Here is a 27,833-nt window from a genome sequence, read left to right as displayed (position 1 = left end):
GTGCCCCGTGTCATCCGCCTGCCAGACACCCAAGTTGTGACTTGGTGCCCCTTTCCTCCTGCCAGGCAGCACCACGCAGCCCTAACTGCCCTGTTCAATGATGACACGTGCCACGGGCACAAAACATCCCACCCAGAGGAGGACAGACTCCCTCTTAGGCCTGCACCATGAGGCAGCTCTTGTACAAATACATAGATTCAGAATCAAAGAGGCTGTGGGAATTCTCAGGAAATATCCTCGGCCTCTTGGGGAGCTGAGCCGGCATGCTCATTGCTGTGGTTAAAATGCGGTCTGGTAAGCCAGGCGTGGTGGCCCACGCTTGCAATCCCAGCATTTGGGAGGCTGAGACTGGAGGATCCTGGTTCACGGACAGCCTCAGCTAGAGAGACCCTCCGCAACTTAGTGAGACCCTGTTTCAAAAATAAAGAAAAATAGGGCAGGGGGTATAGCACAGAAATCAAATGCCTCTGGGTTCCATCCCCAGACCCGCCCAAAAAAAAAAAAAAAAAAATGGTGCTCTGGTGCCAAGCACACTGCCCACGTTTTCCTGCTCTCTCACCAACACCCGGTCTCTGCAGCCTCCACCTTGGGTCCTCAGCTACATTCCCCAATGTGCAGAGAGGATCCTGGCCAGAGGGGGGAGCCTCGAAATAGTATGCAGCCTGCTGCAGAGAGGCGTCTGGCCAGTGGGGGGAGCCCCAGGCTGCAGAGAAGCGTCTGGCCTGTGGGGGGGGCCTGGACTGGTATGCAGCCTGCTGCAGAGAGGCGGCTGGCCAGTGGGGGGAGCTCCGGGCTGGCATGCAGCCTGTTTCAAGGGACTCAAGGGCACTAAGACTCTTTCCTGATTCCTACAAGAGCAATTTATTTGTTGATAAATAAGATTTAAGGAGGACTAGTTACAGTAACTATATGACAAAGATAATACTTTTTTTCCACACATTTTAATTGAATTTAAACATGTTTATTGCATTCTATTTTTGGTGGAAAAAAAAACATGTAACATACATTTAGCACAATTTTGTGAAGTGCACAAAGCTTAACTGGGTAAGAAGCAGTTTTCTACTCCTAGTCCACTTCCGAGGACGGAATCATGAACTGCTCCACTGTATTAACACTTCATACAGCAGCTGGACACCAGGCTGATCATTATTAATTTTCTCCCTTCAGTATAGGCAGCAATTCACCATTTTCTTTCAGTTCCTAAAAATAAAAAATAATGTGTACACATAGATGAAAAACAAAAGCATCTAAACAAGCATATATTACACGTGTACGTCTTCCAACATTCTCAAACTAAACACTAACCTATTATAACCTGATGCAGCTGTCCCTTGGTACCCCTCCTGGGGAGTGGCCCAGATTCCTGAGGACGCCCAAGCCCCGTACAGACAGGCACCTCACTTGCACACAACCAATGCACATCCTCCTCTGTAATCTAAGTCATCTCTAGATTACTTGTAATACCTAATACAATGTGAACATTATGTAAATGGTAACTGTTCTAAGAAATAACAACCCAAAGTCTGTGCATGCTCAAAGTAGATTCTTTTCTTTTCAAATATTTTCGGTCCTCCACTGGCTGAATACGTGCCTGTGAAACTGCACCTGCAGGTGCAGAGGTGTGTGTGTAGCGTGCGAAACAAAGGGATGCTTCGGAGCTACTCAAAGCTACTGTTGGACATTTTTTTCCTCCAGGAATGAGACCATCACCAGGCCAAAGCAGCCTCTCCCTGGCCTCGGCAGGAACAAAGCTGGCACGCAAGGTGCGGCAGCAGGACCAAACTCTGCAGACAGAGCTCAGCCCACCTTGACAGAACATAACGGCCCAAAGTACTCGTGCCAGCCCAGTGCGGAGTGGGAGTTCCTTCACATCATCAAAGTGCGTGTTAGAGCGGAGCAGACGACTAGAAGTCCTCCTGCCTGCTGTGTGTCTTCTACGTTAAAAAGTCAGAAATCTGGCCTCAGAGAGACCTCTCTGATGCTCACAGTCCAACAGTCTACAGACTCCTAGCATCCGACTGAGGTCAGAGGCCTGCGGCCACTGCGGCACATGGACAGACAGGGCCAGCTCCAGCCTGCAGCCCTCCAGCCTCCTGCCCGAGCTTTCTGGCTTTCTTCCTCACCCCAGGCACCCATGGACAGGTGAGAGAGGAACTGACTATAACGTTAGATGAAAAGGACACACGAACTCAGGAGTGGGAGACACGAGATGCTCCTAGCTGGAAGGATCTGAGCATTTACAAGTCGGGTCTTGAAGGATAAAAGACAAACTTACTGGGTCTCTGCCAAGACATGCAGAGCCAAGGGGAAGGGAAAAGAAACGCTCAAAAAGGCAGGAAAACAGGGGGACGCTCTACAGGAGTCAGTGGTGCGATTTAAAAGCATGGGCGTCTGAAACAGGCCGGCAGCTGCAGAGCAGGGACTGAGGACAGACACTGTACAGAAACAGAAATGCTGGCCCAGGAGTGAGGCTAGAGAAAGGAGCTGGACAGCCCTGAAATTTCTATTCAACATGAAATTATAATTCTTAAACATGGCAAACTTTTCAGTTCTCTAGGCTTTAGGACAGCAGATGAACAGAGCTTTACCTTAACAATATCCAATCCTCCAACAAGCTCCCCTTTCACGTACAGCTGAGGGTATGTTGGCCAGTTTGAGAACGCTTTTAATCCTTGCCGAACCTGAAGAAACAAGCAAATCCCTGAAACCTTCCAACAAGACACCATGTTAAAGCTAAACAAAGGACGAAACAGAAAACCCTAAACTTACTTCTTCGTCTTCCAATATATCAAATGTTTCATATTCAACACTACGAAAGACAGAAAATATGTTGACATAAAATACAGTTGTAAACAAAAATTGTACAGCTTTTTTTATGTTAGGTAATCAAGAAGAGTCAACTATTAGTAACCAAATTTACTGTGGAACAATGGGAATTACTTTATTCTTTAATCTGTCGATACCATATAGAATAAGTCATCCCAAGATACAAATTTATCTGAATTTTTCTCTAGATCATAATGAGTTAAGACTAGGGGTTGGCAAACTTCTTTAAAATAATAAAGAAAGGAGGCCAAAGCCAAGAATAGTGACATATGCCTAGGATTCCAGTACTTGGGAGGATCACAGGTTCAAGACCAGCCTCAGCAAAACTAGTGAGAGCTGGGCGTGGTGGAGCACGCTTGTAATCCCAGCACTGGGGAGGCTGAGACAGGAGGATCGTGGTTCACGGACAGCCTCAGCTACTTAGTGAGGCCCTTTGCAACTCAGTGAGACCCCATTTCAAAAGAAAGAATAAAAAAATAGGGCTGGGGATGTAGCTCGGAGGTAGAATGCCCCTGGGTTCCAACCCAAGTACCTCAAAAAATAAAAAATTAGTGAGACTCAGCAACCTAGCAAGACCCTATTTCAAAACCAAAAACAAAAAGTGCTCAGACAGTGCTCAGAGGTAGAATGCCCCTAAAGTTCAACCTCACTACCAAAAAAAAAAAGACAAGAGTCAGCCTGCCCTCCGTGAACAGGAAAGGTTAAGGACACAGGTTTGAGACAATGATCATAATAAGCTGACTATATTCTCCTCTATAAAATGCCACAATCATTTAAAAATTAATCTTCTTTTTATCTCTAAAGTTGCATTCAGTTTGTGAATGCTCAACTATTTTCAATCATGATCAAGAGTGCTGAAATATTTTTAAGATTACCTTTCCCATAAATTCATAGGGCAAGCTAATGTGATTGTTTAAAGCTATGAATAGAATATAAATTATAATTTCAGAAAGAAGCAATCACAAAATAAGGAATGGAAATAAGAAGAGGCATTTGACAAACATGTATTAAGTATCTCCAAAAAAGTAGTACTGTTTTAACCACAAAAGCCAGTCTCAGCGTGCTCCCCGGGCAGCCCCATCTCTGAGCACACGGAAGGAAGGCAGAGTGCTGAGGCGCAGGTCCACCTCGCAGACCCGGCTAGAGCCCCTCTGCGCGCCTCACGCCCTCCTGCACAGCTTCTTAAAAAGACAAATGTAAAGTGACCTATATTATTCTCCTTTCAACATATGCAAAGTAAGAACTCTAGCCAGAAAATTCTGCTTTGGTCTAAGCTAAAGCACTCACAAAACATTACAGCAAAAATAGATTTAAAATGCATGAATACACTAACCACTACATGAATGTACTAGACATTAAAACTGAAAATTATCAGTGGTAGAACTGAAAATTAAAACTTTAAATCTACCATTTTAAAGTAAGATTTACATACCCAGTACTATTCAGTATTTCCAGAATTTGTTTGCTAAATCCACATTTTGCTTCCTAATTAAAAACAAGAAGAAAAGAAAGTCACGTGTGCTCCACGGCTCACTGTCCGGCTGCAGCTGGCCACCAGCTCCCTCCCTCAACACAACCCACCTGGACCTCCCCCACACACCACCCACGCAAACTCTGACTTGCAACCTCCTAGGACGTGTTCTAACAGCTTCTAGTCTTTGTGGCCAAACCTAGATTTTCTACAGAGACTGAGTTAATTTCATTTGTTTTTTAATTTATACGAAATGACTTTAACTTTAACCTTTTGCAGTAATTACAATAATCATTTTTATGTTCCCAACTGGACCTCTGCCCCTATTTTCAAAGTTTATCTTTACATCGTAGGGCACTGAGCATCTTTTAGGGTACCGGTATCTTATGGGGTTTTTTTATGCCACGTGACCCCAAATCCCAACATTCTTATAAATAATAAAAAAAATTGACAACACATAAACATTTTTAAAGTTCCAACAATTCTGTTTCCAAAATGTATGAATTCTTTCTGGTCTTCCAGGAAATAATGTTGAGAATAAATATGTGCTTTAAAGAGTCACAAAAAAGGAGGGAAAGAATCTCACTACCATTACTGGGAATCATCAGCTTCCTCCACCTATATGTAACAAATATACTGAACCAGTCGAAGTATCTAGATGCTAACATACTGATTTCTACACGCTAAACTGTGTATTACTATCTTCCTTGCTATTATTACTTCCATTACATTAACGAAAGTGTAAACTAATGAGTTTCATTACACAGTAGTATCAGGTCGCCCCTCAGGCAACCTGATCCTCAAACGGCCCTGAGGTATGATGTTTAAGGAGAAGGACTCTCTGGGGTTGGCACCTGCCAAGGCGTTTGGCCTAACTGGGCCCTAGGGGGTTAGGGGGATCCCTCATTCCATCAACCTTGCCTTTCAGACCCTTAGTTTCCTTAACAGAAAGTAAGCCAAGCCCTGCCCCAGCTTTGCTGCCTGAATGAAGTAAACTTAAGATTCAACTGCTATGAAAACTCCGAGTACAATATAAACGTAGGGTTACTTATGGAAATTATCATCCGGATCCCGATCTGAAGGATAATCCAATCTGACCAAACCATCAGTGGGAATGATCTAGCAAACCTGATACTCAAAATAATGCAAAAATCAGTAGGTACTTTCATCAAAAAAGCCACCAGAACCATTCCCATAACAGAACTGTTGATGATTTTACTCATTAATCTAACACATACATAGCGCACACAGCGTGGCCAGCAGTTTATTTCTCAGTGGGACACGTCCACAGGATGACCTAGGGCAAGAACCAACGCACCCACCCTCGGGAAGTACCCCAAGGCGGTCCACACACTACAGCAAAGGGTAACAAAACAGCAACTGCAGAACCTGCAAAGTGTTAAAGTGCTGACCATGTTAGCGACAAAGTTTGGCAGCAGAAAGAAATGCACCCTGCTGAGACGCTGATGATAAAGTCAAGCAAAATGTAGATTACTTTGTTTGATCTCCATAAGCACCAATTAAGGCCTGGATAACTTCCTGATACCACTACAGCTTCATTAGCCAAAGCCAGGAAAAAAGATTTAACTGTCCCCTTGTTGCAGATGTTAACATCAAAAGAAATTACAAATAAAACCATTTCTGAGTTCTTTACCTGTTTGTTTCCTTTCATAAAGAGCATCACGGAAGCTTTATTTGTCAGCACTTTGAGTCTGAAGAGAGAAAATTGATATAAAACGGCTCAGCTCAATTATTAAACACCACTTTTGCTCCGCTTCATGAGTAACATGCATATTTGAGGGATAGCAGGATGATAGTTCACAGCTTTGAGTGGTATTAAACAAGCAAATGCATTGACATTTTCCTTTATTTCATTCTCTCCCTAAGCCACTGTAAAACACAATATGGCTTTTAAGGCAACGAATGTTCCTTCAAGTTGCAATTTAATCCCATCAACTTGCGGTACTAAAAAGAATAATAATAATAACCAATTCAGTGAGGAATTGCTCGATAGGGGACCTACATATACATGGAGCCCATCCAGAATTTCCAAAACTAGATCTGCGGGCTCCGTCCCCACTGCGAAGCTGCGCGCTGTGCCACACTGGGAAGGCTCACGGGGCAGACTGGAGGGGGAGTGCAGCGCCTCTCAGGACGCCCACTAGTGCCGGCTGCCCAAGACAGGCTTTCTGACCTCACATTTCATATCCTATGCCATCTTTCAAACATGTATATATATATGTACATATATAGGTACTAGGGATTGAACCCAGGGGCATTCTACCTGAGCTCCACCCCCAACCCTATTTTTTAATTCTTTTTTTTTGAAACAGGGTCTCACCTTTAAGTTGCAGAGGGCCTCACTAGGTAGCTGAGGCTGGCTGAGAACCCGCGATCCTCCAGTCTCAGCCTCCCAAGTTCTAGGATCACAAGCATGTGCCACCACACCTGGCTATTCTATACCATCTTTCAATCAACATAACCTAACTTCTGACAGGAAGTTTAATCGCCTGTATTTAAAACTAAGTTTAATCACGAATCTCAGGAAAAGTCAATGCGAGCCAATGCGTCACACCACTGCGTCCTAAGGGATGATTGCTGGCTCCAAATCTCCTCACAGAGTGGTCACAAAGGCAATCACGCATGATCATGCATGTGGCTACGACTCTTATCTTCCAAGGGGACAATTAGCCATCTCAGAAAGCCATCAGAGATACCAATGACCAGCACCCAGCTACCTGGAACTAGGGACCACAGGCCACTCTGCACTGCAAAGTCCAAAACCTCTACTCCTTAGATGCCCTTTAAATTACTATTCGAAATATACTGAATTTACTTCCTGTGTAACTCTAGCAAGTTGTTTTTGGTGTTTGAAAGCACAGGAGATTCAGAAGCATCACATCAGGAAAACACAAGTTCTGAGAAAGACATACAAAGCGATGAGAACATACTGGAGAGGAGGAAGACACACGGAATGCAAGTCTAGGCACGTAAAAACACAGCCGTCTCTGGAGGTCACAAGGGCTGTCGCCAGGCTACAGGAAAGAACGGCGGAGGGTGTGGGTGGGACCAACACAAGGCGCATCACTTTCCCACTGAAAGGCACCCATGGGAGGAAGCGTAGCCTTAAACCAGCCTGAGAGCCGGGCGTGGTGGGCACGCTTGTAATCCCAGTGCTTGGGAGGCTGAGATAGAAGGATCGCACAGCGTCGAAGCCAGCCTCAGCTACTTAGTGAGGCTCTCAGCAACTTAGTGAGACCCTGTTTCCAAATAAAACACAAAATATTTCTGGGATTATAGCCCGGTGGTAGAAAGCCCCTGGGTTTCACTCCCAGTCAGTCAGTGTCTGTGTGTCTGTGTGTCTGTGTGTCTGTGTGTCTGTCTGTCTGTCTGTCTGTCTGTCTCTCTCTCTCTCTCTCTCTCTCTCTCTCTCTCTCTCACACACACACACACACACACACACACACACACAAAATGTCAGCCTGACATACATGAAATACTACTTCTGAGAATTACATTAATTAAAAACAGATAAAAAGGATTTTTAGAAATTCTCCAAAAGTTAAAATGGCCAGAAAAATACAAGCAGGGGGTTTAATCTCACTACAAATGGTTGATGTGTTGACATACTTCAAAACAAATTCTTTCTTAACCCTCTACACGAATGTGCGTTACAATAAAAGTCCCTTGAATTCCCCTACATCCCAAAGTCCAAAATTTCTATAACGTCTCCAAAAATCCTCCAAACACTGAGATTCCATTATGACAGAAACAGGGACAGACTGTACAGTCCAGCCCCTACGCGGATTACTTGCTCGTGGTTTAGAAAGGCAGCAGGAAGCACTGGCAGCCTGCTGGAGGGTGTACCCGGGAGCAGCACAGCTGGCCACCGGACGCTGGCCACACCTGGACCTTGCTCACACAAGCGGACCACGTTTAGGCCAGCAAGCCGGGACCAGAACAGGACCCTGGCTGCCAAACGCTGAGGGGAGCAGAGCCTGGTGAGCTACTGAAGAGCACGCATCCCTACACAGGCAAAGAACGGGCTCCACACAATCACCAACTGGCGCTACCACTGCTCCAGTTCACACCAGAGCGTCCCAAGTTTGCTTGACTAGTTTGATTGCAAACAACATAATTATCAATCCCAGAAACCAGAGTCAAATCCGTGACTGCTACATACAGAGAGCAATGCAAAAACTGAGCACTAAAAGGCACTTTTTAAATAATAAATGGTAGACTGTTCAAAACTTATAGATTTACCTTTCCTCTAATTTGGGCGCTTTGGGGCAAATTGTATCGAGTTCTTCAGATGCCTCCAGCTCCTGCAATCACACATGAACAAGATGCCTTTACTGTAACATGATGGCATGGTCCTCATCATGCCGTAGTGCAGAATCTGATCAATCACCTCATCAGAAATACCGCATTTGTATTCAAGTTCATATTGCTAAGTGTAGAGATTCATAATAAACATGTATTTTAGACTTTAAGGCATTAAAAATCCAGTCTAAATGGGATTTCTTTGCCATGCCCAGACTTCTCAATTCGAACCTTAATTATGTCGAGGCCTCCGATGAGCTCTCCAGAAACATAGAGCTGAGGATAGGTGGGCCAGTTGGAGTAGGTTTTGAGCCCCTGCCGCACTTCTTCGTCTGAGAAGATATCAAAGCTGCTAAACTGAATATTATGTTTGTGAAGAATTTCCACCATCTGCTTGCTGAACCCTGAATAGAGAACAAGAAAAAACAAAACTCAGCATCTTTCTCTCATAGATGTACACAATTAAAAATAAATTTGGAGTACACACTATCTAGTGGACAGATGCCTGCCTTTATTTTGCTAGTGATTTCATTAGTAGAGCTGAATAATATGTGAACTGAAAATAAACTCCAAAAGCCCTCATTTGATCTTGAACAACACATGTTCAGATGACTTTTTAACGTAACTGTGAGTTTAAAAAAGAAAAAAGCAAGGTATGTGTGTGCTTATTAAATTACTCTTCAATTTTAGGGATTTTTTGTGTGTGGAAGAAGAAACCATCCTGGCCAGACAGCAAGGCCCTGAAGCCCTGGCACCCGCTTGGGCCATTCCACCAGGGGCCAGGGGCCAGGAGCCAGGGCCCAGGGCCCTGGATGGCCACCTCCCTGTGCCCTTCCCCTCCTTCCAGGGGAGCCGGGAGGACGCCCAGCTCCTCCCCCAGCTTTCCTGGCTGTGAACCCAGAGCAAGCCCCCTCTGAGTGGAGAGAGGAGAGCTGTTCTTAACCACTGGGAGGCCACTCTGACCCAGCTGGGGCCTGTTCCACCGCCGCTGCCTGCTGCCCGCTTGCCCGAGCACTTCAGACTGGGTCCTTCCCCGCCTTTATGGTGTCTATGTGGGACAGACAAGCACCATGGAGCAGCGTGCCCTCCTCTGAAGTGAGCAGAGCACCTAAATTTTAAAGCTGTCTTCTCTGCTGTTAGATATGATCGGTCAAGAGACTGACGATATTCTCCCTCATCTCATGCCATCGCTTGACAGCATCTTTTCTAAAACTATTTACATTCCCTAAAGTATATAATGTGATTTTGTCACTGTAGTGACAATTTTATGTTCTGTGATTTTATTACTTTTATGACACATTTTTGCTCCACACTTTCTTGACATCACCTTACTATGACATTAGTATTGAGAACAAGAGTGTGGATCAGTCTTTCATAAACAAATTAGTCCAGTCTAAAAAGGACATTTTTCTTTCCATTAGCTCATTCTTAACAATTTCCCCCAACAATTTGAACCACCCTACCTTTCATACTACATCATTCTTTTCAACTATTGTCATAATTCACTGGAAAATAACCTATTCTTCAGATTCAAAGTTCCTCTCAGCCCTTACAGCACCTGCAACTATGTGTAAACAAAATCCAATCATAAAATTCAGCATAAGATTAGCTGCAAGAGTAGACTTTACCTGCTGTCATTCAAAGCAACTATCAAAACACAGAACTTGGCTCCAAACGGTTTCCAGATCTGCTCTGTGTTGAGATGAAGCGCAACATTTATTTGTACGGCATGAGTTGCTTTTCCTACAAGAAGTGTTAAGTTCATGTACAGCCTGCAGTAAAACACTGATTCTGAAATTTTTCCATTCATCTGGGAGTTCATTAGCAAACAGCTAACGGCTGATTGCTGATGGTTATTCTGCTGCCAATATATTAACTCATTTCTACTGTAACTGGCTGAGAAAGAGCTTTATTTTAGCTTTGGGCAATTACATGCAGACTAGAAAGATTGATTGGTAGTGTTTCATTTTTAAGGGTTAAAGTAGCAGGCTGGAAATGTTATGCTTAAGGATAAAGTAGTAAGAAAGCTTTATTCTAACAACAAAACACTTACACCCTTGTGAAGAAAAATACACACATGCAATAAAAATATTTAAAAAGTAGAAAAATCACATTTAACTGACACAGCATCACCATGCCTACCCATGGTTGTTTCGACTCATGACATGAGTAATAAGCCTGACACACTTAATAACTATCAAACAATAAACCCCTTAAGAATATTTCTGCACTTGATGTGTTTTTGTGTCTGAATTCAGGTAGATGACTCTCACTGGAGAAATTTCTCCAGTCAAATGCCTTCTGCTTTACTATAAGCCTCAAATGCAAGCGTTATAAGAATTACTGATAACTTAATTAACCTGCTTGAGGCCTTAACATCCTGTTCAAAGGACACACATCTCAGAGCTCTAGAAACTCTTCTCAAATACAAGCGCCCTCTCTCTATCCTCAAGAGCAGCCAAAAGCAGGAACGACTCAAGCCGTTGACATCTGGGCCCCCCTCAGCATGTCATCTTAGAATACACCACACGCTGCTGTAGGCAGAACCCAAAACCAGAGAAGATGGGAGAGCTGAGCCCTGTGCACCTCACCTCCAAGGACGGGTTCTGGAAACAGCTTTCTCGGTTTCCTGGATACAAAATGTAAATATATTCATTCGTGTTTTCCTAATAAACAGAAAGAGGGATGGGGGCCAGCAATTCAGAAATCAGGCACAGCCATACTCCATCAGGATACCCAGAGAAGGCAAAGCAGCGTGACCGGGACAGTGCTTTCAAAGTGCACTCTGCAAATGAGGAGAGCTGCCGCTTGGTCACAGGTGAGCCGCCCTTGGCTCCACAGAGGGCCTGCCTACAGCCCTTCTCTGGAGCACTGGCAGAGAAGCAAAAACCACCGCGCAGGCTCAGGAAGGAAGAGCCACGGGCGACAGTCACTAAGTGCCCAGAAGAAAGCAGCGTGGAGAGGAAGAGAGCTCAGGCAGAGGCACGCGCGGGAGGCAGCACCGGGCCACGATGGGAGAAGTGGCCGGCAGCTGCAAGGGAGTGTTTCCTACCCACGTCTAAGCAGAAACTTCATTCAAAAGCTCAACGCCCTAAAGTTATCTATTTACTCTATATAACAGGAAGAAAGACATGCTATAACAGAAACCAAAGTATCCGAAAACAGAGAAGTCTATTAAAAATGGAGTTACAAAAGTTATAGACTCAGTTATAGTACCTGAACAGAAGAAACTATACTGTCAAAGCCTATGTATCTAAACATCGTTTTAAATGCCCTAATTACTTCTTTTATTATCTAAATGTCTGTAATGGCATGTTTTTCAAATTGCTCTAAAATGTGTTAAAGCTTTTCTTACTTGTATAGCCTTCTAAATGTCACTCAGTGAATATGAAAATGGCTAGAAACAAATCAAAAATTGAGTTTAATAAAGTAAAAAAAAAAGACTACTTCTAAGTTTACCTCTAATTTGCATGAAAAAATCATACCGTATCTGCATTGATGAAAAGGCCACCTTCATGGCTCCACCCAACCCCAGGAAGAACGAAGGCCAGACGGAAGCCGGCCTCACTTCCCAGCACATGCTCCTCCCTCCTCTGCTGCCTGAATTTTGCCACTTGCCAATTTCACTAGGTTATCATTTAGAAAAGATTTTAAAAATGCTACTTTAGATCCCAAAGAAGAGGTCACAGCACAGGATCTGCTCTGGGTTTGCTATCTGTCACCCAGGACCTCCTACTGCCCTTCAGACTGGCATGAAGGTGCGGAATGAAACCCATTAGACTGATGTGGTAAACTCTCATACAGGCCATCACATGAAGTACCAAAAACGATTTCGTGCATAATGGAAGATAAATGTGAATTCGTTGCAACTCCCATTAAAGCAAAATAACAACCAATACAACACTGGCACTGCCCTGCTGCCCTAGGTAACTCAGTACAGGCTAAGCCGGCTAAACCATCCCTAAGAGGCAGGCATTGCCTGAATCAAAAGATGCTGGCCAGGAAGTTACTCACGCAGAACCAAGTATAAAGGAATCATTCCTTCACCTTTCTAGGATACAATTATCATGAAACTTTACAATTAAAAGTAGACTTTTTAGCCGGGCGTGGTGGCGCACGCTTGTAATCCCTGCGCTTGGGAGGCAGAGACAGGAGGATCACGCTGGTTCAGAGTCAGCCTCGCTGGCTTAAGAGACCCTGTTTCCAAATAAAAAACTATAAAAAATAGGTCTGGGAGTGTAGCCTGGAGGTGGAAGGGCTTCCAGGAACCCCAGTACCAACCCCCCCCCAAAAAGTAGACTTTTTCATAATTTAATACACCATTCTGATAATCAGGGAAGAATTTTAAACTGAATTAATACTGGAAGCATGGCTACTTGTATATAGTCACACTGGACATGAAGTAATCTTTATCAATAGCTCACTTAATTTTATTGCCACCTATCTTAATAAATTCCCTCCCATGTAGTTGAAACAAATAGTCCTAAGAGTCTCCACAGCATCATCAAAAGGCATTAAATGCTCAATTATGCAGGATAGTAACATTGCACCAGGCACAGTAAAAAGAAAACAACATAAACCCAATACCAGAGGGGTCAAATAACTCTAAAACTTACTTAAGGACAAAATTACAGCATCTACGTACAGAGAAAATAAGGATAACTACAAGCCAAGAACTAGGAATTTTTAAGTTACTAGCAGCTATAAATTGGAAATGACAGCAATGGGCGAATAACGCACTCATTAGACTGGCGCCAGGGAAAGAGAAAGTACAGAGGAGGCACAGGAACACTATGAAGTGCCGCCTATTTTTAATTACTCAATCTGACGAGGTGAAGGAAAGAAAAGACCGCCGTTAAGAGCAAAACCACTCTGGCCAAAGGCCCGTCCAAGAATCAGCACGGCACTGTGGCAGCTGGAGCCCGAGGCCAGCGCGGCTCCAGGCGACCGTGGGGGAGTCGCCTCCCACCGCGGGCCTGAGTGCTCACGTACGGCACTGGTCCCGAAGGACAGCACCTCTAAGGACTCCTTGGTCGCACCTTCTGAGTCTGTAGTACAAACTCTTATCACGCCCTTGTACGATGCTACCCTACACTAGAACCTGTCCACTTTGTAAAGGCCTGTGGACACAGCCTGGGAAGGGCACGCCCACCCCACCACACCCTAGCCTGGCAGGGCACTCGTGCCCGCCGCTGATCCTATCCAGAGCAGCAGCTTCTTACCACAGCGCGGCTCCTGGGGAGTTCCTTTCATGAACAGCATGCAGGGGGCAGCGCGCGTTAATTTCTTCAGGCGAAGGTTAAGATCTTCTTTAAGATTCTCATTGGCACTGGGGGGGAAGGAGCCACTAGATGCATGTCGCTGAACTTTCTTGGTCAATTCTGGGGCATGCGCACCATCTAATCGGTCGATTTTCTGAGAATTCTGAAGTTTAAAATGTCATTTAGGACACGCAGCATTCCTTCCTCGTCTTTATATTTTAGACTCTAAAATTATAAGTACATAGTTCTAGCCGATTTCTAAAAGAATCAACTGGAGAAGTAAAAAAAACTAACAGCACTGCACATCACTTTAGAAATACATATTTTGTCTTTTTTTTTCTCTTGAAAACATTGTACTTTCAAAGTGCAATCAGGTGAGAATTCAACCTGAAACAAAAAGAACCCCCCCCCCACTAGCTAGGACGGATCAGTTACTGAGTATAAATGAGGTATTTGGCGACCATGGTAACACTCATGGCTGCCCTGAAGCTTAGATTTGTGCCTGCTTCCTAAAAGAATCATTAATCAAACCAGAACCAGCCACGTTTCAAAACGTCCAGGCACAGACTAAACAACCAACTTGTGATTTAACTCAGGGAACACTGGGGTCTACGTGGCCATGGGTCTGGATTTTGGTCAAGAACCTCGGTTTGGCTGCTGCCCTTCCACTGTCCTAGGCAAGCAACGGACATAGCCTTCCTTGTCAGCACCCAAGGAAAAAGTGAGAAGACCGTGGTCAGGTACAAGGAGGACAACATGCCTCGTGCTGAGGCGCAGAGAGGGGGCCCAGGAGCAGCCCCGCAGCTCACCGGAGGCAGACGGCCTCTTGTACACCTGCATCCTTACCTTGAAAAGCAGAAAGGTGGGAACAGAACTAATTTCATACTTTTCAGATACTTCTGGAACAGCTTCAGCTTCCAACTTTAAAATAAAAGAATTCAAACTTGATTATTACGAGGTCCTTTGCAAAACTTTGATATGTAAATCAGCTTCATATTATCCCTTCAAGTAGCTGGGATCTTTAAAGAGGACCCTACAAAAGTTCACGACACATTTACATTTAAATGAGACGCACTGGGCTGGCATGTCATCCAGAGTCTGCAGTGTCAAAACAGGTTCAGAGGTTTTTATTTTGTTGCACATTTCAAAAGATGCCTGGAGGCTGTGAATAAAATTTTTGGTGCACTAGTGACCTAGTAAATTTTCAATCATATGCAGCTACTACTATATTGAAATCCATAAATCACTGACCCCAGTTATGTCATGATTACAGTGCTTATTTTCTGCCCACAGCAATTCTTGCTGTTTGCTCTATTGACTAATTCCAAGAGGCAGTACATCATGACTGACAGCTGCAGCCTTCTGCAAATTATGAAGCAAAAAGGAGTATTTCTTCAATAAACTATTGATGTCTGATAAATTATACTTTTAACTCCTGCAAGGCTGCGGGACACTCCGCAGCTCTCTTACGAGGCTGCCATGCCCAGGTCTATCTGTATATGCAGAGTCTCTGTAAGTGAAGACAGCCGCACAGTCTAATGATTTCCTTAAGGCCCCTCAATGAGGTCTGACGTGTCATCTGACGGGGAATTTTACAAGGCGCTTAGAAACACAATTTCTAAATAATCAGGACACAATTACTGTGAGCCACTTATGTAAGCCTTCTAAACTATACTTTGAAAAAAACCAAGATATATTATGTTCTTCTCTCACAGCACTGTCAATTTAATATAAACTTTGAAACCAATAAAAATCTGTATTCACATTATACCTGCAGGAAATAAAGTTTATTGATAAATTATATTGTTAAAAGTGTTTAAACATATACACTGAATTTCTTCAAGAGCAAAAGATTTCCACTGGGTCTGAAATACTATTTTTATCTACAGCTTTACCCCATCAGGTTGGATCTGTCAGAATGAAACTTGAGGATACAGTGAAAGCAGGCATTTGTCTCTCGTTTATACATCTTCGACCACACACATGTATGTTTTACTGTGTTATTTTTTTTCTTTAAAGCACCCTTTTCAATTATGTTTTTAATTATTTCCATTCAAAATATATCGCTGTAAAAATCCTACAAATCTTAAATTAACATCTTTGTCCAATTATCTGAAAAAATGGGGGAGAAAAACAAAGCCTTCTGGAAAGAACAGCTTTTTTTCTGAAGTTCTGAAATGTGTGTGCATTTTCTTTCACATACAAAAGTCTACACTCAGGCAAAGATAACCACCAAAGCTGGTAACAAGGGCATGCCCAGTGTCGGCCTGCAGCTCTGACTCCCAACCAACATCTGAGTGCCCACTACATGCCGGGCACCGCACTAGGCTCAGCAAGATTCCTACCTTTAGCATGACTGGATCCTAGAGAGAAGTCACACAAATACAAAACACAAGCAACATTAAATCAAAAAGGTGACATGGTCTTAAATGAGAACAAAGCAGGTGGCATCCTGACTCAAACAGATCCTTGTATGCTCTTAAAATCTGATCTCTTCTCAGATTCTTGCTGGTTTCAAATCAGGTCTCTCCTTACCGACAGCTCCTCTCAGAAGCAAATGACTTGCGACCCTGCGGAAGCCAGAGATCACAAGTGCTTCCCTTCAAATCAGCTCCCAGAACACAAGACCTTTCTAAGACAAAAGGCAGCGGTGTTGGTCAGGTCCTGCAGAGCAGGGACGGGAGCACACCAAGGACACAACAGCCCTCAGAGCATCAAGGGCACCTGAAGTCTTAGACCTCTGTGGACTGGGACGCAGCTCAGAGACAGTGCACGCACAAGGCCCTGGGGCTCAATCCCTAGCATGGCAAAAAAAAAAAAAAAAAAAAAACTTGTGGCACTACCACTCTTAAAAATATCGGATCTAGTAACAAAACCATTTTAGCAACAATAGAAAATATATATACTTTAAAATGATCCGCATTCAGAAGAACTCAAGAATTATCCGTATCTGTCTTTCGTGGACCGACCATTGACTGAACCACGATGAGGCCTTCGTAAAACTGTCCACCCTCCTGTCATCTCAGCTGCACGCAGGGAAAGGCAGGAGGGGTACAGTGCACCGCAATTAACTCTGGATGTAATCTGGCAGTTAAGGGATGCCCAGATAACTCAGAAAGCATTATTTCTGGACATGTCAACGTGGAGTTTCGAGAAGAGATTTAGAATCAAACATTTAGCATCTAAATTGGGTGAAATGTATTAAGACAGGTGCTTATTTCATAAAAAAAGATAACTCAAACTATAAAGATTCCTATTCTTTAAGAAGCATAAACTCAAGTTTGTAACTCCCTCGTACGCTTCCACCTTACACTGCAATGGGCTTAGTTAGGGCAGTGCGGCAGCTACTGCTCAAACAGGATTGCTCTAAATGAAGCCAACAGCAGAAAACCTCGCCAAACAGGGGCTGACCAATGCGACTTGGAGTTCTGTGCTAGAGCGCACTGCATGGAAATGAGAGCACAGGAATGAAAGGGCAGGCTTCATACAGAATGGACTGGATCTCGTCTTCAGACACACCCAGCAGCTCCAATGTCTCATCACCGACAACGCCCTGTGCTGTTCTCCTCCCGCCTCCCCTGACTGATACTGTATTCTCAAAGAGTCTATCCAATAACTAAATGATAAATGTATATTCCCATTTAGGTGAAGTACTAGCAAAGGGACTATATAACATTTTAATTAGCTGTTTAATTTTATCATGAATAAACATAAGACTTCTATAGGATGAGATTGGGCGCATGCAAGGTGGTATGGCTATAGACATCTGCAAGTCTTAGAGACAGAAGTAACTCATCTGTTGGGCCCAAGCCGTAGGATCCAACCAGATATGGCAGCAACTCGGGCAGCTGGAAATACCAGCCATCACACTCACAGAGAGCCTGGGTGCACTGGACAGCCATGACCCCAGGACCAGAAAGAAGGACGTGCAGTAAAGGTGAAACAAAGCCATGCCTTTTAGCATTCAATGAAACCAAGAGTGGAAATGCAGAGCTTTCTGAGGGGGCATTTTACCACCTCCTACAAAATAAGAGCTGCGGGTGGTCGTAAGACCTTGCGATCTGTTTAAAGATGCTGCTTAAGATCACTTATTTATGTGCCTTTGTACATCTGAGTCAACAAAAACAGACCAATCTAGCTAGGTGTAGTAGCACACACCCATGTGATCCCAGTACTTAAAGGGTTAAGACAGGAGGATCACAGGTTCAAGAGCAGCCTCAGCAACACAGCAAGACCCTCAGGAACCTAGGGAGACGGCTCAAAACAAGAAATGAGAAGGGCTGAGAGTGTGGCCTCGAGGTGCAATGCCCTTGGGTTCAATCCCTAATACCATTTAATAAAAAAGGCCAGTGATCCCTCAAGCACTGGACTTCTCATGTGTTTCCTGTAGCTTGACAAGTGCTTTTTAATTGACTCCCTTACAACTCCATAAAGTTATCTTTGCCCTCGATGACGTCTGGCGAAATGCCACAGGGAATTTCTGAAATGTGGTAACTCCAGGAAGAACAAGGACCTAGCACTGCTCCCACGATGAGCAGCAGGTGTGCGGCTCAGGCACCCAGCCGGCGTGGAGTTTCCGACCCTTGGCTCACAGGGCCACTTTAAGCACTTGAACAACCTAAAATCTGATGCCAAACCTGTTACCAATGTGAGCAGTAACTGTATCACTCTGAATTAGTCATTCAGATGGCAACTAAGAAGGGTGTGCTGCCTACACCAGTAACGTTATACACATAAAGCCGACTTCAACAATTACCGTCATCTAGATTAATCGTATGACTGAAATGTTTAATCATTCATTTCCCATGTAATCCTTATCTTTTATCACTGACCAAACATGCAGTTTTAATGTCCTTTTCTATTATTTATACTGGACATTTTAGGGTTACGTCCTAAGGTTACATTACACATTTCACTAGAATTTTAAATAAGTACTTAAATTTTAAAAAGCTAAATATTACATTCACATTTGCTCTATCTGCATAAAGAAACACTCAAGGAATTCATTCAAAATTAATACAAGCAATTACGCATGGGGTGGGACAACAGGGCTGAGGGAAGAGCAGGGTGAGCCTTCTCAACACACACCTTTCTACACTGTGGACCTCTGAGCCATCAAGGCACATCTAGTCAAAGCAAGCATCACCACCTACTTACTATACAGAAGAATTAGCCTGTCAAAATGCTGCCTTCCATTTACATATAGAGAGGCACAAAACAGTCCACGTCATCTTTAACCCGACATGGGGGTATTTTTGTCAACGTATACCCTGAACTCACAAATTCTGGGTTTGCAAAGCAAGGCTTTGTTTTTGTTTTAAACCCTAAAGATCCAAGTGTGGTGGCACAGGTATGTAACCCCAGCACCTGGGAGGCTGACAGAAGGATCACAGGAGCACAGCCAGTCTCAGCAACTGAACAAGGCCCTCAGCAACTCAGTGAGACCCTAGTTCAAAATAAAAAATAAAACAGGACTGGGAGTATAGCTCAGAGGTAGAATGCCACCAGAGTTCAATCCCTAGTGCGCACACACACACACACACACACACACACACACACACACACACACGGCGCAGACTGAATCTTGTGCCTCCCTCCCTTCCTTCTTCTCAACTCCTCCTTAACGCAGCTAACCTACAACCCTACTGTCACTTTCCAAGTACTTGTCTGCTTGAGAGTGAACAAAAATGTAGGATGCCAGGCGTGGTGGCGCATGCTTGTAATCCCAGTACTTGGGAGGCTGAGACAGGAGCATCTCAGGTTCACCAACAGCTTCAGCTACTGAGTGAGGCTCTCTGCAACTTAGGAGACCTTGTTTCAAAATAAAGAATAAAAAATAGGGCTGGGGATATAGCTCAGAGGTAGAATGGTCCTGGGTTCCACTGCAGTACCACAAAAATAAATTAATTTAATTAAAATAATATAGGAGCACACAAAACCAGAATAAACACCACGGTGGGGGCTGGAGATGCAGCTCAGTGGCAGCCGCGCAGGTGCTCAGCAGGCCTGAGGCCCTGGGTTCAACAGCGCCAGGAGGCGAGGAGACCGCTGGCTCCAGGAGAGGAGCGTTTCAGTCTCCCGGGGGTTTGCATCTACCCAATTCAGGACATCACTTGCTGTTCCCTGGTCCCTAGCAGTCTGCACATATCCTTTCTAGAATCATCCCCACAACCTGCCAGTCTGTAAATGAAGTTAGTGTTAACATTTTAACTATCCCCAAGCCACATTGTCCACAGTGAATTACCTAGTCTGCCCTAACTCTCAAACACTTCTCCCCTTTGTCTGTCCTGGTATTTCCCAGCCAACCATCTGTTAGAAGTACGATGACTTTTATACTACTTGACATGTACAAAATTAGATTTCTAAGAATAATCTACTCCAAAATAATAGATTCCTACACCAAATATACATATTCAGAACTCCCCATCATTCCTTAATAAAATCTAGTCTACCCCATAAATGAGACATCCACAAAACACGTAGCACTGAAAGCAGAGTACCTTCACAAAGGAGACCTGCGGGTGCTCCTTGGCTAACTCTGCCATCACGTCGTTCATCTGTGCGCACTGCGGAGCCCATGGTGCCCAGAAATGCACCACGAGAAGAGACCTGTAATTCAACAGGATAAATTCTTTAAAGACTGAATTGGCTTTGGAAACAGGCAATGCTGGTATAGATCAAATTCTGCCACCAACAAAACCTTTAAAAGAACTGTCTGAACTGTTTTGTGCTGCTAGAATTTTGCTGTTGAGCACAGACTGAAATATAAGAACACCCTGCAAGGTCTTGAGACTCTTCCGGATGGATTTTCAGGGTAATGATATTTTCTGAATCAAGAATTAACCCATGCTTGTAAAGTGGTTCTGAATATCCATCCATCTCGACTAACAGACACATAATCAACTATATTTTCAACCCTCGAGGAAAGTGAAAACTAAATTTCCATATTAGAGGCACAATGACTAAAAACAGTTGTAGACACATTACTATTAATGTATTTACTTTTCAGCATGGTATTGTGATGAAGGGGCATTATTGTGATCACAGGAATAGCAATAAAATGTTGAAAGTAAAAGCATGTCAGCAGGTAATAAGTGGAAAAAATGAACTGCTTTTTATAAACACACCTTTTTTGGCATGGTACTGGGGATGAGACCCAGGAGCATTCTACCTCCAAGTTATACCTCCAGCCCTATTTAATTCTTTTATTTTAAAACAGGGTCTCACTAAGTTGCAGAGGGCCTAAGTTGCTGAGGCTGACCTCAAACCTGAGATCCTCCTGTCTTAGCCTCCCAAGTACTGGGATTATAAGCGTGCCCCACCAAGACAGGCTCAAACAATCTTTTTATAGTGTTTTATACTGCACTACAAATGATTTTCTAAAATGGTGATAGTATGAACAAGAAGAACAGTGGACTAATAAATTACTGACTAAATTCTTAGGAACTGCAATGTCTAACTTAGTTAACATAAAGTTATCTTGGCAAAGATGAATATCTTGACCTTAAGTCTTTCCTCCTATCCAACTGAAACCCATTCACTTTTGTAGAAATCTAAATTTGAACATCCCCTCCAAAAAAATCTGGAAAATATTAGGGAAAAAAGTCATATGGAGAAAAGACTCCAAGACAGCTAACTTGTGGTAAGGTAAGAATAAGGGTAGAAGCCGGCGCAATCTCGCAGGTGAGAGGAGGGAGCCCACAGTGAGCTGTGGGGAAGTGAGCGGAGGGGCCCTGGAGAGCTGAGCTATGTGAAGGCCCTGCACGCTCTGCCTCGGCTACAGGCCCTGGCACTGGCCTGCCATCCGAGCACAGCAGCTGTCCAGCAGAAAGCAGACGGAGTCCAGCGGCAAGGACGGTTTGAGCTCAGTGAAGACACTTGTGCTAGGTCTGCAGCTCTGGGAATGAAGACACCCAGGCCCAGGGCTGGGATGCAGCTCGGAAGAGCACTCGCCTGGCATGCACCGGCTCCGGGATTCCATTCCTAGCACTGTGAAATTTTAATTCAATTTGTAAAAGTAGTCAGAAATGGTGGCACACATCCATGATCCCAGTGCTGAGAGGCTGAGACTAGAGGACCCCAGGTCTGAGGCCAGCCTCAGGAATTTAGTGAGACCCTGTTTCAAAAATAAAATAGTACTCAGAGGTAGAATGCCCCTGGGTTCAAACCCCAGTACCAAAAAAAGCTACACATGATTATAATGTGGGTAGTAAGGCCTAACCAGCCCCACCTGAAGTTCACAAGCCAGGCGTGTGGCGCACACCTGCGATCCCAGTACTTGGGAGGCTGAGACAGGAGGATACGGGTTCGCGGCCAGCCTCAGCTACTCAGTGAGGCCGCACAGAGGGTGGGGGAGCTCAGACAGACACCACAGATTTGCTTGGGCACAAAGCAAGGCCATGGACGGGAGCAGAGGGAATGGAGAGTGGGGTCACAGGCGCAACTGAAGAGCACGAGAGCTAGGAGCACTCAGAAAGCAGGCAGGAGGCTCCAAAGGAAGGCCGCCTGGGCTGCAGAGGACACGGGGACTCAGCAGGTGAGTCTGCACCCAGCAGACCTCGGCGCCCGCCCGGGTGAGGAGGTGGTGCTGCGCACGTTGCCTTTCCTCCCAGGCATCCTGCTGGACTCCACTGCTCAGCCCTGCCTGCAGTTGTTTGGAGCCCTGGAACCACTGCGAGCCGTGTCCGCAATCTCCCTCAGCAGCCTGCTGGCTCCAGCCCCACACTACAGAAATGCAGGGCATCCCGGGAAGGCCTCAAGACCTAAGGGTCCCAAGAAGGTAAGCACAGGCCCAGAACGGCCTTGTCCAAGAATGCCCACAGCAGCCGCCTCACAGCACAAAGCCCACAAACAGGAGAAAGTCCCTCACACCTCACGCTCTGGAGCGGCGTGCTGAGAAGCAGGTCCCGGGGTGTGACCCCGGAGACTCCATCCCACATCCCCTTCCCTCGCCCTCTAGGCTTCCTGCCCCTTGCCCTTTGCAACTAAAAACTAAAGCCCAAGCTCCAGGTGAGTTATACAGAGACTCAGCTCTTACAACTGTAAGCAAATAAGCTTTCTTCCCCTGAATACTGAGTGTCTGGTGCTCGCATCACAGCATGAGAACACTGACTGAAACATTTTGTACACTCATACAACCCACTACAGATTCACCCAACATGGACAAATCTTGACTGAGCTAAAGAGGCCAGAGGAAACAAAAGGAACTAGACCAGGGCAAAAATGCATCCCCTTTCGCCGTCCAGAGCTCATCGTCCAGTCTGAAACACAAGGTGTTAGATATCCAAGACTGTGTAAAGTAACGGGAGTACTAACAAAGTTAAAGGTTAGTGGCATGACTGAACGCTGATGATTAAAAGCCCAGGACAGAGCCGGGCGTGGTGGCACACACTTGTAATCCCAGCGTTCGGAAGGGTAAGACCGGAGGATCACAGTTTGCAGACAGCCTCGGCGACTTAGTGAGGCCCTCTGCAACTCAGTGAGACCCGGTTTCAAAATAAAGAATAAAAGCTAGGACTGGGGGTATAGCTCAGAGGTAGAATGTCCCTGGGTTCCATCCCCAGTACCGGAAAAAAAAAAAAAGAAAGAAAGAAAAAGGCTAGGGCATGGACATATCTCCTGGCTATATTAATTTAGTACAACTCTCATGTTGACATGATACATTAAGATGGCCTTCTTGTTAAAGGGGGGGGGTTATCTTGAGAATATGTCTAAAGTAGAAGGTATTGAAATATCTTCCCAAAGAGACATGCTATGATTACGATAGTCTAGGAACAAACATATTTTCATCCATGCTTCAAGAGGGTGTCAGACATTGAGAACCAGGCAAATCCATCTACTCTGGCGTGTGTGTACATGCACACATGCGTATAAGACAGGGGCATTCTACATTCCAAGCTACACCCCCAGTTGTCTTTGTGATTTTCAAAGAGTCTCACTAAAGTAGCTGAGGCTGGCCTCAAACCTCTGGTCATCCTGTCTCTGCCTCCCAAGTACTGATATTGCGGATGGCCACCACCATACCTGGCTCCATCTACTCTTAAAATATAAGAATTGTGACAAAAATATGGAGATAAATTATGACGTGAGCTTTAGCATGGGCTCTTAAAGTTGGCAATCCTGCCCCTATGAGTGGCACTGAAAGTAAACATAGATACATAAACTTACCATGGGATCTTTCTGTTTACTGGCTTAAGGAAGCTAGATGTGGGGCTCAGTAATTCTTTTTCTCTTTTCTTTCTTTTTTTTTTCTGAAAAGAGGGCAGTAAGCCAAAAATAAACTGAGAATCTATGCTTCAGAGGAACTACTGTGACCTTGCTGGGCAGTGGAGGAGTTGCAGTGTGAACTTCCTTAAATAAAAATACACTGATGAGCCAGGCATGGTGGCGTGCACTTGTAACCCTAGTACTTAGGAAGCTGAGACAGGAGGATCTCAAGTTTGCTGTCAGCCTCAGCTACTTAGTTCTTCCGCAACTGAGTGAGGCCCTGTTTCAAAATAAAGAATAAATAAATAAAAGGGCTGGGGTCAGAGCTCAGAGTAGAATGCCCCTGGGTTCAATCTCTAGTACTACAAAATCGATAAACATATACGTGTGTATATACATACATAGACTGATAAGGGAAGGAGGGCAAAAACTGTATGATCCTAATTATATAAAGTCCAAGAACATGGAAAACTAGAGGCAGAAGGCGGATGGGGCAGCTCCTGGGGTTCTACTTTCCTGTTTTGCATGGTGGTGAGCATACAACTGTCAAAACTGGGTTCTACTGTTGTGACACCTCACTTTTTAAAAGCTGTGATACCTCTTTTCACCAAACTAACAAAGGACTTTTAAAAACAAAATACTCAGTGATTTAAAAGGATCGTGAAGCCGGGTGTGGTGGGCACGCTCGTCATCCCAGCATCGGGAGGCGGAGACCGGAGGATCGCGGATGGCGGACAGCCTCAGCTACTCAGTGAGGCCCTCCACAACTTAGTGAGACCCTGTTTCAAAATAAAGAATAAAAAATAGAACAGGGGGTGTAGCTCAGAGGTCGAATGCCCCTGGGTTCCATCCCCAGACCCGCAAAAAATAAATAAATAAATAAATAAAAATAAAAAGAATGGTGAGAGGGGAGCTTTTCGTATCCTGCTGGTAAAAATTAAACTGAAACCTTTCAGGAATTTCGTACTCATATGCAGATATCTTTCCCAAGGAAGTAATTAAAAAAGACGATTTATGAATATGGATATTCACCACAGTCTACACAGCAAGTAACAGGAAAAATCCAATGTTCAGCAATATAGTTTTTAATGGTCATAACAAAATATTGTGAAGCCATTAAAAATCAAATTTGAAAGAAATTTTAATGCCATGGGTAAATGCTCACAATATGATTGTATTTAAAATTAAAGTAGGTAACAGTCTAAACCCAACTACATAAAAAAGGAAAGGACATGCAAAAAGCCTGAATTCAAATTTCAGCTCCATTATCACTAACATGGCTTTGAGAAATAAATGAACTTCCCTGAACTGCCACAGATATAGAGTGCTACCTAACACCTTGGGATGGATGGTGGGAAAGCAAACAAAAATATAAAAATACTCTGGTAATAACAAAATGCAATTCACTGTTCCTTGAAATTAGCCATGATATTCACATACTTACATGCTTAACTTCCACTTTTCAATTTCAATATTATAAGGACATATACCTGAAACAAATGATACCACCCTGTTCTGGATTATGTGTACCAGTATTCGTGGATACTAAATATTCCTAGTATGCTGAGGAAAATATTCAGGCAACAATCAGGGTGGAATCCTCACTGATGTGATTTTAGACCACATAATGAACCTGGGTTCTTCACCAGTAAAACAACTGATGTTCAGTAAAGTTTCCCTCTTCTCACCCTGCTCTCTGCTCTAGTTTTCCATATGCAGGGAACACTGCCATCTGCTGAACGCTGTCATCTACTAGACTCAAGAGATGTACAAAGGGCAAGACCTCTTCATTTCTCTGCAAATGGCCATTAATATCACCATTGTAAAGACCAACTGAGGTTTCCAGTAACTTATATATATACACATCTGATTAGATGATTCAAGCAAAGAAAAAATTTCAATTCATCTAGAATTTTAAGCTTGAGAAGCAATTGCCTGGGAAGCAGATCACAAGTACTGTTTATTACTAAATGCCTGTTTTCACAAAAAGCAGAAATTTGCTCGTTCCCCAGCTGCCACACATCATTTCCCATGTGGCCATTCGGCCTCATCACTGTGAAGGGCATCTTGTCTCCTGGATCATCTCAAGTGCAGTCATCTGGTATTTACATTTGAACTTTTACCCACTAAAGACTGCAGAAGACATGAATTGTACTAACAAGTACGTGAGACCCAACTTCTAAGGTGATGGTAAGTTCAAAACATTTATTAAGGGCAGGGCAGGCCCACACAGGCCCTGACTTCATGAAGCCACCTCTGCTGTCCTCCAGTAATTGTGCTGCTTGAAGATGTGAGGGTTGGTGTTGGATGAATCAGAACCCATCTCCCATCAACTAGTAAACATCATCCCACCACCACCCCTGGGAGGTACTAAGGTTTGGACCCAGGGATAGTCTACCTCCGAGATACCACTCAGCCCTTTTTATTTTTTACTTTGAAACAGGGTCTCCTTAAATTTCTGCCTGCTGGCCTGGAACCTGCCATCCTTCAGAGTCAGCCTTCCAAGTACTGGAAAGCGAAGCGCCCGACTCCTCCCCCTTCAAAAAAAATAATTTCCTAGGGAAATCTGAAATGCCAAAATAACTACGTTTTGTTTTGGGTGCTGAGGGCTGAACCCAGGCCTCGTGTAAGCTAACTAGTGTTTCTACCACTGAGCTACCCCCAGAACCCGGCAAGGAACTGTTAGAACGCTTCGGCTTCACTGCCCCCACACCACTGGGCGGTCGGTCTCTCCCGTGCCCGCCCTGCTCCTTACTAAAAACACTAAGGACCAGCACGTGCCGAGTGCTTCTTGCAGGCCAGACACCGCAGCACTCGTCACGCTGCGCTTCACCGCACCCTCATCAAACCCGAAAGGTCCTACACCATCCACCAGGAGGAAGCTGCGGCGCGTAGCGACCTGCCCAGGGCTTTCACGCTCGCACGCAGCAGAGCTGAGGCCTGCATCTCGGGCAACCTTGGCAGCAAGGCGGCGAGAGCGGCGCCTCCGGGACCTGCACCCCGGCAGGCGGTGGCAGGGCGCGCCCACGTGCCTACCTGCGCGCACTTAACGCACGAACCCGGCCGAGACCTGCTTCCCTCCGCACCCCAAGCGCCGTCCACGCACCCCAGCAGCTCCTTTTGTGGTCTTCTCCAGGACGGGAGGCGCCCGTGCCCGGGCGGCGGCGCAGACCCTCCCGGGGCAGCTCGTCCAGCAGGAAGCCCGGCCCCGCGACAGGCTGGGCGGCACGCAGGCTCCCCCCGCCTGCGGCCCGGCCCACAGCTCGGCTCCGGGCGGGCAGGGCGCGCGGAGGCCTGGTGCACCGCGCGGCGGGCCGGGGTCCCCGCAGCCCCGCGCCCGGAGCTGATCACCGCCCGCCAGGCCGGCCGCGGGGCCTCCGGGCTCCGCGCGGCCCACACGGCGCCGTCCCGACGCGGCGGCTCTCGGGCCCAGCGCCGGGCCGGCGGGCGGCAGCGGCGGGCTCCAGGCCCAGGGCGCCGAGGCCCGGGCCCCGCAGCCCTCGCGCTCCTCCTCCGCCCGGCCCCTGCCCGCGCCCCGCTCACCTGGCTCGGAGACGCAGCAGCTCCTCAAACTGCCCGGCCGAGCCGACCTCCACCACCGCCGCCGCCGCCGCCTCGGCTGCCCCCGCCGCCATGCCGCCGCCGCCGCCAGCCAGGAGCAGTCGAGCGCCGGCGGCTCGATGGGGCGGGGCCGGCGTCAGGGCGGCTGCGCGCTGGGGCCACGCCCTCGGACACGCCCCTTGTGG

The 27,833-nt window shown here is 45.4% G+C and overlaps 1 protein-coding gene across 1 annotated transcript; it reads right to left on the bottom strand.

Annotated features, from left to right (window-relative positions):
* Positions 1 to 1,149: 1,149 nt before the first annotated feature.
* On the bottom strand, positions 1,150 to 27,722 carry GLRX3 (glutaredoxin 3; the record flags this gene model as incomplete). The annotated part of the gene is made up of 11 exons (XM_080693627.1): positions 1,150 to 1,200; positions 2,589 to 2,681; positions 2,770 to 2,809; positions 4,259 to 4,311; positions 5,952 to 6,009; positions 8,561 to 8,622; positions 8,852 to 9,024; positions 13,843 to 14,044; positions 14,728 to 14,802; positions 20,382 to 20,490; positions 27,631 to 27,722. The coding sequence occupies 11 exons, from the start codon at positions 27,720 to 27,722 to the stop codon at positions 1,150 to 1,152; spliced, it is 1,008 nt and encodes a 335-aa protein (XP_080549753.1).
* Positions 27,723 to 27,833: the final 111 nt, after the last annotated feature.

Source organism: Muscardinus avellanarius (genome assembly GCF_963383645.1).
Source record: "Muscardinus avellanarius genome assembly, chromosome: 4".
Classification (NCBI taxonomy): Eukaryota; Metazoa; Chordata; class Mammalia; order Rodentia; family Gliridae; genus Muscardinus; species Muscardinus avellanarius.
The sequence above is the reverse complement of the archived record's forward strand: the minus strand, read 5'-3'. Positions and strand labels throughout refer to the sequence as shown.